This window comes from Strix uralensis, chromosome Z, assembly GCF_047716275.1.
Source record: "Strix uralensis isolate ZFMK-TIS-50842 chromosome Z, bStrUra1, whole genome shotgun sequence".
Lineage (NCBI taxonomy): Eukaryota > Metazoa > Chordata > Aves > Strigiformes > Strigidae > Strix > Strix uralensis.
The window spans coordinates 26,573,054-26,587,455 of NC_134012.1; the positions used below are offsets into that span (position 1 = coordinate 26,573,054).

Consider the following 14,402-nt stretch of genomic DNA (forward strand, 5'->3'; position numbering starts at 1 on the left):
ACTGGGGAGGGGGCCGGGGATAAACCCAGCAGACGCTGCAGGAAGCAGCGAGGACGCGCTGGGGGGGGGCACTGGGAGGGGCCGGGCCGTTCCTCCCCAGCGCAGCCCGGCACGTCCCCCGGTCCCTGTCCCGCTGCCGTCCTGGGGCCGCCATCGCTCCTGCGTGCTGGCCCCACCTGGCCCCTGGCCCCGCAGCGGTGACGAGCTCCAGGCCACTGGCAGGGACCCTCCTGGTCACCCTCCCCCTGTGCCGGCTGCCACCAGGGACAGGGACAGGGACAGCCCACCCCCACGAACACGGGGGTGCAGGGGCACAGGCCACCCTCCTCAGGGGACACGCTGGGGATATGACATGCCCTGGGGCGGTTTGGGGTCCCGCTGCCCAAGCGGGGTGCAGGCAGCCCCTGGCCCTGTTGGGGGATCACCCCCCCAGGGCCCACAACCCCCCAGAGACCCTACAACAAGGTGCATCGTCAACGGTTTTATTATCGGTGTGGTGTCCGTGGGTGCGTCCCCATCGTGCCCATCCTGCTTCCCCGTGGGTCAGGGTCCTGCCTGCCCCTGGGGGCGTTACACGGTGGTTTCCAACGTGTCATCCCAGATACCAAATCCGCAGGGAGCCGGCCTGCAAGAAATATTTCACACAGCAACCCGTGAGGATGGGAACTGATGCCACCAAGCGCAGCAGCCACAAGGCACAGGGGGGCCGGAGAACAAAAGCTCAGCGTAAGCACGGGAGGTTATGCTGGCTGAGGAGTTTTGGGAGGCAAATCTAAGCACTGCAGAGCAACAGCTCCAAGCAAAGGCTCCTGCTGGTGTCTCGCCCTGCAGTGGGCTCCTAAGCCACTGCTGGGACGGATCGTGCCTGCAACTCCTCATTGTTAAGCATGAGGATCTCCAGCCACCGTCAAGTCACTGATGAGGCCACTTTTGGGAGCAAACGTGACTTGGGCAGCCACTCTGCTTGGGGTCAGAGCCCTGCGATCACCTCCTGCAGCCCTGCCCCTAAATTGGCATTTCCCAACAAGCTGACTGCTGCTTTCTGTGGGATGCTCCACGAAGGTGCAAGGGGAGAAAACTCTGCCAAACCCCCTCCAACTAATCTTGCTGCGGGTCCTGGCGCCAGGCGGGGCTTTACCTGTCACTGCTCTGCTTTGGGGTAGCTGAGTCACTGGTCTTCCCCAGTTTCAGCTGAACTGACTTTGCAACAGCAGCTTCCATCATCTTCTGGGGCTCCTGGAGCAAGAGGGACAAATCAAGTTCTCTGTCTTTGATCCAAGTGGAGGTAAACTAAACACCCAGCAAAAACAGTGCCTGCTGCCCTCTCCTTCTGACCCTCGGCAGCTTTAGCTGTGAGTGCAGCAGGGTAAAGTCCTTTCACTCCGAACACTGGACGTTAAAAACTCCATTATGGGCAAAGCTTTCCATAATAATCACCTCTGCTATAAATAATTCGTTTTAAAGATTATACCTCCATGCAAGTGTTAAGCTCCCTCCTAATTTAGGAGGAAAGGTTGCAGTGCGGGATCCAGGCTATTAGGATCTATTTCTGCTGAGTCCTGACCTTCCCCCAACATTTCAAGACAAGCTGTGATAGAAACAGGGGATCTCACAGCCCGAGGGTGATGTCCAGCCCCAGCACCCAGCAAGTGTTACCTCTTCTCTTTTGGCTTCATTCTTGGCGCTGTCCAACAACTTTCCTTCTGGCATAAGGTCATCCAGAAAGCTGAGCTCTCGCTTCGAGAAGCAGAAATCCATCATCTTCCGGACAAAAATGAGAGCCAAATCCTTCACAAGTAAGAGGGAAGATGCGGTGAGGCCAGAGATGATGCTACATCTCCCTCCAGCGCTGCAAACATCCCGCTGCCAAGCGGCACCAGCTCTTACCATCATGGGGAAGATGATGGCGGCAGGGGTCACCTTGATGGCCCAGAGCAGGACAAGGCAGACCAGCTGGATCACAGTGAAGAGATGCACCTTTCGCAAGGGGACGTGCCGCAGGTAGAGGAAATCCGGCTGGTGTTTTGCCGGCATGCAAAACAGCTTCAAGCGGTCAAAGAACTGCAAAATAAAAGTGAGAAGCGGCTACCTTGAGACTGCAGAAAGTTTCTGGCCCTGTTGAGACGTGCGGGTAGTTTTCAACACCTCACGTGCAGTGAGAAATCCTGGATCCCACTATGTTCCTCCTGGGAGCAGCAACCACTTTCCCTTCACTCCATCTATAAACCAACTTGCCCACGAGGGCTGCCCACCAACTTCCCATTATTCCACGCTGGTCTACTAACAGCCTTTCGTGGCCCACTGAATCCCCCAGCAAGGATTTCCACCAGTGGGAGAAACTGCCTTCCCTTTGCACTGAATTCCCCCATTGTCATGGAACCAAACACTGACCTGCTCTAAACCGTGTAACAGAGCGCGCTGAACCCACCCGCTCCTCCCAGCCCTCTACACCTGCCGTGCCTCCACCAATCTCCCCCTTACACAAAACGTTGTCGTGGCTTGCTTTCGGAGAGGTTTTTTCCCACACTGCTGCTTTTTTCCTGCTTCTACGGAGGTGAAATACCAGGGAGCCGACATGCTGCACAAGAGTCCGTACCTGAATTCCTCTGAGCGACGACACGCCCATGTAGAGAAAGATGCCATAAAGCACAGGCATTGGTATCAACTGAAAACAAAGAATGCAATCATTTGGGGGGTTAAACTGCATTTTCAGTATTACTCCTCTCTTCTACAGGCACTGCCTAAAATTGCCTAAAGCTTTCCACTTTCCACAGGGTTAGAGGTGTGTCGGATTCTCCCCATCAGAGATTCTGTGAGTGCGAGTGAGCTAATGCTCTGCTTTAGGCTGAACCCTGGAGTTACCTTCCATCAGAATAATCCTCTTTTCCGGAAAGGTTGGAGGAAAAGAGGGGATTTCACCCATGCCACCATACGCCATGTTCTGTTTCTACGTATTCTTGTGGCAACATGCAAAAGCAACGTGCCTCCTTTCAGCCTAGAGATAAGATTACTTTGTGCACATGGGGATGATGTCAGTGTGTTCAGCTACTGGGAACGGCAGTTCTGAGGCACTGTGGGGAGCAAACTGCAACCAGTGAAGTGCTGCCTGTTTGAAAGAGAGCAGATGTCCTGGTCTGAATACACTTAGTTGCAACCCATAAACACGGGTGGGCCTGAAAGTCGCCTGAAAGTTAAAGCCGTCGTTGCGTTGCTCGCTTGCCTCGAGCGCAGCAAACGGGGCTCTGAAGGGCTGGAAAGTGTGACCGAGGCTGGTTCCCACTGCGGGTCAAGCCCCAAGGTTTGGGATCCCCTCCTCCTCCGTTCCACAACCGCTCAGCCCTGCAGAGAGGGGACTACTTGTGCATAACCTCCAAGAAGCTTGCGGTGGTTGGGTGTTTTGCATTTTCCTCCTACCTTTAACAGAGAAGTGAAGAAGATGGAGCAGCCCATGAGCACAAAGATCATCAAGCCAGTGACCCTCTGCTCTCGTAGCCCCAGAAACTTGGGTTGTTCTCCTGGAGCTGAGCACTTGGACTCTACTTTGAGGCTGTTCACGTGGGTGATGGACAGGACGGTCGCAGCCACAAACCAGGGCAGCCCCATCACGGAGCACACCCCGAGCATCACGGCCACGATGAAAAGGTCCAGGTGGTACCCGCATCCTTTCTGCAGGGAGCAAAACAAGAGACACAGCATCCCACAGCACAAGAGCAAGGACAACGTTGCAAGTCAGGCTCAAACCCTACTTGAGCACAAGCCAACTTCTTGAAAATTTAAAACAAGAATTGGAAACGACTAAGGACGTAGCCAGCCTCTGCGCAAGCACCTTGCAGCAAAATCTGGCAGGAGTTCAGACAAAGTGGATTTGGAGAGACTGGTGTTTTCATTCATAAAGAAATTCCCACCACTTGCAAGTAAGATGTGACTGAGTTACCCCTGGCAGTGCATCAAAACAATTCGTTCCCCAGCCGCTGCCGACATTTTAAAACAAAAACGTGCTTCTATATTGCTCTAAGATTACTTTGGGGCTTCAAAAGATTGCTCATCTGAACTCCCCTGTCATTCGCTCCCTGCGTCATCATTAATTCAGGAGAGCATCTTGCCCCACAGCCTGACATTGTTCCAAAGCAAGGCCTTCACAAAGCATCTGGAGCTTCTCCCCATCCCTGCAGCCCAGAGTGGGCTAGAGGTGGGGCCATCTCTTGCAGCCCCTTACCTTCAGCCTGTGCTCCTTCCTGTTCACAATAACAGCAGTGATCTGCTGGTCCATGAAGATCAAGATGGTGCAGAGCAGAGCTGGGACGAGCGCAGCCAACACCGTCCACCAAGGGTTGGGTCCTATGGGGTTGATGAACCACCCGCGGTCGTCTCTGGTAGGCTGCAACAAAGCTCACACATCAGCATCATCTCCCAGCCCAGTCCCTTCGCTGGCTTTGGTTTTCCCTCCCTGCCTCTGTCAGAGCATCTCCCAGCCCTGGCTTCACGTCACCCTCTCCCCTGGGGTTCAGCAGCGCCAGTGTCCTCTGTGCAAGCACCTACAGATACTTCTCCTGTAGGTATCTAGTTTGGGGCTGTCTTCTCACTTCCAGAAGGAAACGATGCGTTCGGAGGTGGAAGAAGAGATGGGCACACCACCAGCACCTCCTCCAGACTCAGCCCTGTCCTGCCCCCACACCCCCTTGGGGCATCCCCAAGAGCTGAAACCAGCTCCGTGCCAAACCCCCCCGTTACCTTGAACATATGGGGGACGTGGAGCTTCGGGGACGGGATCCCAACCATGAAGTCCATGAGCACCATGATGACGATGGTGAGGAAAACAGCAAAGTCACTTACTGTGGACCGTACCTGGGTCAAGAAACCAGAGCTGAGAGGGGCATCACAAATGGGGCCCTAACATGAGGTGGAAGAGTTGGGGACATCAACAACGTGAAGGCTGCTTAACAAACCCCCCACCCGCCTCTGCAGACATGCAGCCAAATCCCTTGGTTAGGTGCTGCTGCTGTGTTTGTCCCTGAGAGATCTGGTGCTTAATTGGGTGGAAAAGGGCTGTTTGAATTCAGACCTTTAAAAAAAATAAATTAAGAAATAAGGAAATAGACGTCTGCCACTACAGCCACGCTCGCTGCTAAAATGGGAATAAGGCACCGAGGCACCGTTTGTTCCTCATTTGAACCAACTTTCCCCTTGAGCACATGACACACAGAAGGTGGGAAAAAAACCCGACACTTTGGAAGACCTGATTTCCCACTGCCTGAGCAAAAAATCACTCCGGGGCAGGTCGCGAGGCAGGTGGGAAATGCTACGATCGCTTTGCACTCATGGGAATGAGTGAGGGACACACAAGCTGATGGAGAGCTCGGTCTCCAAGGTCAGTGTTTCCCAGCTTGACCAAGTGGTGGTAAACACTGCTCAGTGCTCCAGGAAAGCCATTCTGGGAAATGAGCGTGGGGACTGCTGCGGGCCACCATCTTCTGCTTACTCGGGTTGGGAAGTAACGGCTGGTTTTAAACTTCTTCAAGAAGCTCGACAGCACAAAGGTGGAGAAGAAGAGGATGCAGCACCAGAAGAGGACATTGGGCGCGTAGGGGCCGTTGTGTCCACAGGCAGGTCCTTGAAACTCTCCATGCAAATATCGACATTCCTGGAGAAACAGAGCGTCAGCACACAAAGGCAGCGCACGTGCGGCAAGGAAACCTGGGATAACGAGCGGGATTTGAGGATTGTGGTCCATGACCCTCTGACAGCTGCTGGAGATTTATAGTTAATGAGCAGCAGCAGCTGAACGAGTGACACATGGAACCACACAGAGGAGAGCGGAGAGATGGGATGTGACGGGACACCACAACACAGAGCCACGGCACATCCTCCCCCAGAATGGCAGGTAGCCATGGCTGAAGAAGACACCAGAGGGGAAGGCAATGCTGGAAACTCTTGGGGATAGAGAAAGAGGGAATGGGGAAGGAGGTCTAAGACAACCATGGCAGGAAAGGAGAAGAGACAAATCGTCCCTTCCCCCAGCAATGGCTCAGGGCACTTACAGTCACCGTGAGGTTTTCCCAGGCGATGCCAGACACGTTGATGTTGTTGCTCTCCCAGAAGCGCAGGGTTTTGTTGCTGGGATGGGTCGGTGCCTCACACTTACAGCTGGGAGGAGAGGAGCCAAGAGAGGGGTCAGGGGAAGGCGGTGGGGGTGCAGCCCTGAGCTGCTGCCAAGGGGCAGCCGTGGTTTAGGAGGAAAAACCCACTAGTAGGTGGTGAGCAAGTCGAGCTTGCTGTGCATGTGCACAGGGTAGATCTCCCGCAGGTGACTCAGCTTCTCCAGAGCCTCGTAGATGAAGATAAGGCAGATGAGGGAGGCGAAGGCTTCTTCAGTGAAGCGGGTGATGTAGCACACCAGAGAGCTGGCGTCAGTGGCCACCAGCACGATGCAGAAGAAGGCGGTCCACAGCCCGATGCACGCCCGCAGAGAGAGATAGGAGAGCGCGTACTCCCTGGGAAACCAAAATGACACCAAGGGTGGAAAGGCCGGCACGAGGCTCCAAGCCGGGCCTTCCCGCAAAGGGGGAAACTGGGAGCAATTTAAGAGCCCGTCAAGGCTGTGGAGGGTAAATGCAGTTGCCGTGTACTACCACAGACAACCTCGGGGCTGCGGTGCAGAGTGGGGGGCTGCAGAAGGAGAGGCCAGTTGTTTCATTATCATCATTTAGCAGTTATCTAATGGAGGCTAATTGCAGCTGGTGCGCAAGGTGGTGTTCTCCCCCATCACCCCCATGGCCCAACACAGAAAAACTATTTGGATATTTGGGGGAAATGTCGTTCGTCTCCCAGCAAAATCCAGGCTAAAAAGTGCCTGTTTTTGTACTCAGAGAAAAGCAAGTCTTCCCCCCTTCCCAAACCAGACTGATTTGCCTCGTCTTCCTTGTGCAGCCCATCTTGGGCATCCACATTCTTGTGGATTCTCCTCCTGCCGCTGCTGCACTTCAACCCTAGAAACCCCAAACGCCCCCATCCATCCTTCAGAGGCTGAGGGCGCCATCACATACCAAAGCAGCAGCGGGCAATGTCTTGGACACAGAAGACAACTTAAATCTAACAACTACCACCAAAAAAAATAGAAGAAAAACATCTTTTCTCCATCACTGCTGCCTTCTGAAGGCTCTGGCAGCACCCAGCCACGGCAGGCTGCCTTACTTGCAGAATTTGTAGAGGATCTGCTCGAAGACAAGGACAGGTCCGGTGCTGCCGAGGATGGTGAGAGGTTGACCGGCAAAGAGGGAATACACCATGCCGGTCATGGACGCGCCCAGCAGCGACTCCATGGCACTCTGTGCGGGGAAGAGAGGCAGCAGTCAGGGAATAAATCATGAGGGAAAAAAACAAAACCAGAGCAAATTCACTGCAGCGAGGACTTTTGCACGAGTGTTACCCTCCCCCATGTCACCCAACACAGAGAGGTGCTCACGATGTGGTTATCGGTCGCCTCCCCCAGCAGCCCCCCAAAGGTGATGATGGGGGACATGCAGGCACAGTAGAGGAAGAGGAAGGACGCCAGACACTGCAGCCTCAGACCATCCCGAAAGTCGCTCCAGAACCACGGGGCTTTCCGCTTCACATCCCGGATCAAACCTCCGAAGAGCCTGGAGGAATGGACAATAAAAATAGACTGTTCCCGTGGAAGAACACATGGGAGTTTGCTCTGCTGCAGAAGGGCCCTCACAAGCGCTGCTCCACAGCAGCACTCGCCTCCTCCCATTTCATACCCAGTAGAAACAGGCCCACAAACACACCCCTCCAACCAAAAGAAAAAGGACACAACCTGAGAGCCTCTCCCCTCTTACTGCAACAGTCCCTTGCTTTGGGAAGCAGCAGAGCTCTACCTGGAGGCACTTACACATCTGCTTCCACCCCAAATCGGGAAAACCTGTGTGCAGTGATGCTGTGGCTGAGCCCAGCTGCCCAGATCTCCCACCTGCCCAGCCCAGGGGACCAAGCTGGTAACGTGGAGCCCCTTCACTCAACCAGCTAACCCCAGGAACCTGCTAGAAGGGAAGGTGCCTGCTCAGATTTGAGAGGCAAACAGAAAAAAAACCCAAACTGTTAAAGCTCACACCTTCCCGTTCGCTCCAGTTCAGGACTGCTGTGTTTCTCCAGCTCGCTGTGAGAAGCATTGTCATCGGGAGCTCCCGGCATCGTCCTTTTTTGCTGTTGAAATGGAAGTAGGATAAAGGTACGGATTTGCAAGCCCTGGCTTGCCTTGCTTCTGCTCTGGGAATGTGACTGTGTCAAACCAGACCCTGGGAATTCGGGCCCCTGAGCAGCATCCCCAGCCGGGCTGCCGTCCTGCCCGGCCCCCTCGCGCCTCCCTGCGCCGCAGCACCCACCTGCGAAGGGACGTTTTTCGGGGGCTCGATTCGGATCGATGGATCCCACTCTCCTGGCGGCAAGACCATGACCTGATCCAGGAACTCATCAACGCCGGCCACGAGGTCAGCCCGGTTCTGGGCTTTATAGGCCACGTTGTGGAAAACCTGCCGACAGGAGACAACCTGGTGAGAGGACAACCCATCTCGGATGGCCTCAGCAGTGCAATAAGCTCTTGGCTAAACGCAGGGTCATTTTCCCCACATTTCCTGCTGCAAATGGCAGGAAATATTCCCTCAAAAGGAAAAATCTGTGCATCCAGGTATCTGCACTCATCTGCACGAGGCCCCGTCCCCCACGGTACACCACAGCCTTTTCCTTCGTGAGCAAGGCAAGTTTTCCTGTCCCTCACGACGCCAGCACTGGGGACAGCATGCTGGGGACCCCAAGGAGAAGGACAAGGTGCAGGATGCACCCCGGGTGGGATTTCAGCCTCCAGCAAATGCGCATGTTTGCTTTGGGGTGAGAACGAGGGGTGGGCTCTTCGGACCGCTGCGGGCAGCTAGGACAGCAAATCCTCTTCCTCACTACTACAGACAGGGAGAGGGGAAGAAAGCCAAAAATGACCCGGAGATCTCTCATCTCATCGCACCTCCTCTGTCATGACAGTAGCCATGGACCTGCCGATCTCATGGTACTGATGGCCTTTTCCTTCTGGTCCGAGCACAACAAACAGGAACCTGGGCAAGAAAAACAACATGAGAGAGACGAACGTGCCCTTGCTCAAAGGGCACCCAAGGAGATCCCCGGGAGCTCCCAGCCCAGAGCACAGCTCAAGAGGGGACCCACAGGCTCACCGACTCTGTGGTGAATTTGAAATTCACCAAAACCGATCCCAAATCTAACTTTTGGGCCAACTTTCACTAAAATTGGCCAGTGGGTTTAAAAGATACAGCAGGGAAGGGGGAAACAATGGTGAGGAGATGTGCAGGGGAGAAACGTGCTTGCTCCCGCTGGCCTCGTTCCCTTGGGACACCAAACTGATGCACGCAATCTGATGTTGTTTTGCTGGGTTTTTTTAAATAAAAATTCTGTGCTTCAGACCTTGTTGGGATGGGAACTTCTGTCATGCCGGAGAGGAGGACAGCCGGGGTCAGGCGGACAAATGCCACGATGGGCTGCTGAAGGAAATCCAGCTCTCCTACGAGCACGTTGGACACTTCAGCGCCGGCGGGAATTTTCTTCAGGAAGCGCAGCTCCGCCTGGGCACAACAAGCAATTCTCAGGCAATTACGCCAAAAACAAAGCCCGCAGAACTCTGCAGCCAAGTTTGCAAGAGCAAATCTGGCCCCAAAAGTGTAAGAAAGCTAGGAGTGTCTCACCTTGCTTAAACCCATTGTGCCGGTCTCTTGGTTCTCCCCATTTTTAGCTTCTGCACCTGTGGGATAAGGAAGAGGGGTGAGTGTTTGGGCTGGTAGGAAAAAGAAAAACAGTCTGAAAGACAGACACAGTGCAACTGGGATGCTTCCCCTCTGCCAGGAACAGTCTAATGGGGCCGCAGCCCTGCAGGAACCCTCACCTGGCTTGTCGAGGGCATGCAGGTCTGGCGGCTTCTTGCTCTCATCAGCAAAGAAGTGGGCAATGTTAAAAAGCTTTTTTCCTTTTTTCTCATCCTGATGGTGATGCTTCTTCATAAGAACTTCTCGAACCTTCGCCCGCACGTGCTCGTCAAACTCCGTGGACTGTTCTTGCTGGCCCAGGATCATGTCTGGGGATGGCAGAGGGAAATGAAGCCATCAGAGCAGAAACCCCCACAAGTCCTGACCCCCGAAGCCCCCAGGGAGAGCTGTGCCACGCAGGATACCCTAACGCAGGCTCAGCCTTGCTTAGCAAGACGTTTTAACGCAGTTCATCCTTTTCAGCCACAGCAAGAATTTTCTTTTGCTAAAAGACATCATCAAAGTGCTCATTCATCACTCCGCTAAGGTAATTATTTCCCATTCTAAATAATGCAATTCTCTTGCCCTGTCTGGCCGTTCTGTCTGACTCCACACAGTGAACCAACTTAAAAGCAATCTACAGCACAGACTTTGCCAGAGTTTCCTTGGCCGATCGACTGCAACTCGCCATGCCCACGGTACCTGCGATCTCTTCAATGCTGTTGGCACAAACATCCAGCAGCACCGTGCCGTTGAGGATGCAGCTCCTCAGCTCAAAGAGGCTGTGCAAGGACAGCGTGGCCACGTAGGGCTTGCTCCAGCGCTCGCCGCCATCTTCCACGTCCTCCTCAAACTTCAGCCACCTGCAGACATCGGGCACCGTCAGTCCCATTGCCAGAAAACAGCCCCAGCTCTGCAGCCCCCGGGATCGAGCTGTGGGGTGCCGAGACCAGAAGGCTCCTCACAGCAGCACCTGCAGCTGCAAAGCCTCATCTCCCGCAGAGCAGAAAGCAGAGCCTGTGGGCGCTGTCAGCACGGGGACTCCTCTCCTACCGCAGCCGGCAGCAGAGACTTACCGTGCTGTTTCCTTCCACTCGGCATCTTTACCCTCTTTCACACAGATTTCATCCAGCTCAGTGAACAAGTCATGGGGGACGTGCTGATCGTCCTCCTCGGTCCCCAGGATGAACTGCACCTGCTGGGACGGGGTGTCTGGGGGCAGAAGACAAAGCCCTGTCCCGTTACTGCGCTTGAATACGGCCCGTCACGCTCACGTGCAAAGTGGGCATCGGATCAGCACCAGTTCAGCCACAAATACTGAGCTGGGCCCTCTCCCCTGGCTCTGGCCAGGCTTGCACAGAGCCTCGGAGAAGGAGAAGCATCAATTCCACCTCTGCATAAGAATGGACAGCTTTCCTTCCCCACATTTCCATTCTTAAAGCCAGGATCCCTCTAAGGAAGGCGAGCCTAATTCCATTATGCATTTAACTGCCTTAAAGAGAAAGAAATCTGAGAAAAGTTTGGAAAAAGGGGGTCTTGCTACATAATGCACCTTCCCCTCAGAAGAACAGCAAGAGACTCCAGCTAGCCACATGGACCCCAGCACCCACGTAGCCCCAAGGAGTTTAGTGAAGGCCGCGGCGGGACTTACAGTGGTAGCCCGGCTCCGTCGGGGCAGAGTCCTTCTCCCACTCCCATTCCCGATGCTTCTGGCTGTGGGGTGGGTGGTGCCAGTGGCTCTGCCTCACCAGCGGCATCCACACGCCCATGGGCAGGGTCCGGTGGCCTGAGGAAAAGCAGCATTTGCAGCACACTCACTACTGGGGGATGGTTGACGCGGACACCACGGTTAAATCAGTGCAGCTATCCCAGGAGGAAACCCCAACTTATCTTAATTTTGTGATTTTCACTGGATCCCTGAACGTCACAGACCTGCCCTTTTATCGAGGTTTATTCTACCCGAGCTTTGAAACAACTGAGCAACAACAAGCAATGGCTCTGGGTCATTTAAAACTCACACCGTGGCCTCCACGGGGCCTTTTTTCCCTTTGTTAAAAAAGCCATAATAATAAACTCTGTGAAAAGAACTGTGCTGCTTTATTCAGAAGCACAGCACCTGCAGAGACTCACCTTCCAAATCCTCCCTCTCATAGTGAATACTGAAAACGTTGCTCACGTTTCCCCGGTCAATCTCTGCCTCTTCGTCGTGTCTCTGGTTAGCAATGAGAAGAAGGTATGAGTTGGGGCTGGGTGTGTAGAGCTCCCTTACGTCCTCCCACCCACCATCCACGCCGGCCTCCATGCGAGTCCACGAGGCCTCTGCGTGTCTCCTCCTCCAGGCACGCCCTAAAAACATGGACTTGTAGGAGCTTTTTCTTCCCATACCCAAATAAAACAGCTCATAACATCACCTATATTGTACACAACGCGAGCCAGGAAGTATCTACAACAGGGGGAGAGAGATGAGGGTTTCAGACCAGAAAAACAACACTGTTTCCTTCATGTCCTTCCTTTCTACAAACAAACAAAGATGGATTTCCAAACTGGGGAAAAAAAAGCCAAACCCTGCACTTCTTATCACAGCAAGTTTCACTCTCCAAACGCGATAACTGCAGGACTCACCAGATGGCCCTTGGCCACAGGACATGGCCACCAACAACCTCCAAAGGCTCTCAAGAGCCTGCAAGGGCAAAGCTTCATCCTCAGCCCTACGAGGCTCCAGCTTCCCTTGGTGCAAGGGCGCTTCCCACCAAACACACCGTTTTTCTCCTTGCAAAAGCCAAGGGCTGAGAGCTAACGCCCTCCTAGCCTGAAGTACCACTGCCAGCGCTGCACAAAGAGCAGTTGTGCCTTAAAAGCTGAAGGAGAACTACAGGGGCAAACAGAAATAAGTCCTTTGCCTTCTCTTTTCCCCTTACCACCAGGGCTGGGGAAGGGCATTGCCAGGATTATCGTGTTCAAAGCAAGAAAATCCCAGCCACTGGGTCTCACGCTCAGGTCACAACTGCGACTCTGAAAGGGCCTCCTGGAAGCACTCGATGGCACCGGTTAACCTGATGGGCAACAGGAACAAACGCTCCTGTCTGGAGACAAGTTTGCTGGTCCCCGAGCACTTATTTCAGAGCCGACTTGTTGCTACCTGCCTGCCAGCTCCCGGGACTTGCCCATGTTACCCGGCACCCAGGTTAGCGTGCGCCTGTGGCTTTCCTGCCCTCTCCCCGAAGACAGCCTCCACCACCTTCCGTCCCTTCTGAGCAACATGTCCTGCTCCCCTCTGGATTTGTCAAGAAAACCCCAAACCCCAACCCTGGAAAAATCACAGGATGAAAGGCCTTAATAAAATTGCTTTAGATCGCAATTTAAATAAAATAGCAATTTAACTAAAATCAGAAGCTCAAGCGTGTTCCGTGGGGGTCAGAGTGGGCATAAATGGAGTGATTTGGGAGTTGCAGCTTTCAAACGGCCCACGGACAACAGGGGGACAGTCTCCTTCTCTCTTAGAAACGCTTTTCCTCCGTGCTCCAACCAGCGACGCTAAACCTGCCCCAGCAGCCCTCCCCGGCGCAAAGCGTCTCCCCCTGCCCGTCCACCTGCGTACCGGGGAAACGCCAGAGGGATTTCAGGGAGAGTTTTCCCCCTGGCTGGGGGATGCTCAGCCCCTCGGCAGAGCCCCAGCTGTGATACCTGTAACTCTTCCAGAAGGGTCATGTTGTAACCCCCACTCGGGTTCATCCTCGCGTCAGTCACCGGTTTTGGGGACAATCGACCCTCCAGAGCAATTGGGAGTCAGATTCCCCTGGGACACCACTGCAGCCTCAGCGAGTGGAGCTCAAGTGACCCCCAGGGTGCCCCAGCTCCATAGACACCACCGTGGCCATTATGACCTCATCAGCTGTGATGCGGAGCCAGGCAGGGCTTTAAAGCCACACACCCCAAGTTTTTGGTAAAATGTGCTGGGGGTGTGCAAGCTTTGTGGAGAAATCCCCTTGCCCCCTGGCCGGAGTAAAACGCACATCACCGTCCACAAGAAGAGTTTTTCATAGACTGACTTGGAAATGGCATTCACTGCCTGGGGCACCAGCAGGGAGATGGTTCACAGAGCTGTGTCAAGGCACATCACCAGAATAAAACACCCCTCCACCACATACAGATGCTGTCAGCCCACAAAATGCACTAATAGGCCTTAATGGTCCTGACCATCCTCAGCTGAGACCTGCACCCACTCCTGTCCCTTAGGGAGAGGAAGGTCCCTGATGCTCCCTAACGCTCTCCTGATCCACTCGTTGGCCCTTCATGACATATTCATTTCCCACTTTCACCCGGGGATAGCACAAAGCTTTCAGCAAGTCTGCTGAGTTCAGACCCATCAGGTACGCTGCTTTGTCAGCCTCTGTAAAACAAATGAAAAAAAAGCTAAAAGACTTCCTTCTTAACCGGGACAGACAGAATGTGTTGGAGCCAGCCAGAGCTCACTCTGAAACCTGGCAAACTGTTTGGCTTTACACTATGCACAAAAGCTTGAAAAATGTTATTTACTCTTCCAAACAGCCTTGTAGGGCTGGTCCTCATGATTTGAGTGGCTACAGAAGCCCCAACAGGTAT

General features: G+C 54.0%; 1 protein-coding gene across 4 annotated transcripts; it reads right to left on the reverse strand.

The window, feature by feature from the left end:
- Nucleotides 1–466: 466 nt before the first annotated feature.
- Nucleotides 467–13,548, reverse strand: LOC141937620 (electroneutral sodium bicarbonate exchanger 1-like). Of its 4 annotated transcripts, XM_074855578.1 has the most exons (24): nt 13,485–13,548; nt 11,931–12,012; nt 11,452–11,586; nt 10,877–11,012; nt 10,503–10,663; nt 9,941–10,129; nt 9,744–9,799; nt 9,466–9,623; nt 9,014–9,101; nt 8,382–8,528; nt 8,111–8,202; nt 7,463–7,637; nt 7,192–7,325; nt 6,246–6,491; nt 6,039–6,144; nt 5,480–5,641; nt 4,732–4,845; nt 4,217–4,378; nt 3,415–3,666; nt 2,597–2,665; nt 1,888–2,061; nt 1,657–1,788; nt 1,139–1,236; nt 467–625 (listed from the first exon to the last, which is right to left on the reverse strand). In XM_074855578.1, the coding sequence occupies exons 1-24, from the start codon at nt 13,530–13,532 to the stop codon at nt 571–573; spliced, it is 3,171 nt and encodes a 1,056-aa protein (XP_074711679.1). In that variant the 5' UTR covers nt 13,533–13,548; the 3' UTR covers nt 467–570. The 4 variants fall into 4 exon arrangements, with proteins under 4 accessions (XP_074711679.1, XP_074711676.1, XP_074711678.1 ...); XM_074855575.1 differs by lacking the exon at nt 13,485–13,548 and having other exon boundaries at nt 11,931–13,038; XM_074855577.1 differs by lacking the exons at nt 2,597–2,665; nt 13,485–13,548 and having other exon boundaries at nt 11,931–13,038.
- Between the last annotated feature and the right edge of the window lie 854 nt (nt 13,549–14,402).

Excerpts from the sequence above, each read along its gene's own strand:
- LOC141937620 (XM_074855575.1), bottom strand. The coding sequence starts at position 12,183 with ATGGGAAGAAAAAGCTCCTACAAGTCCATGTTTTTAGGGCGTGCCTGG. Across the intron at positions 7,638-8,110 it reads GAACTGGAGCGAACGGGAAG|GCTCTTCGGAGGTTTGATCC; the intron begins GTGTGAGCTTTA and ends CCATTCCTCCAG. Across the intron at positions 5,642-6,038 it reads GGGAAAACCTCACGGTGACT|GAATGTCGATATTTGCATGG; the intron begins GTAAGTGCCCTG and ends CTGTTTCTCCAG.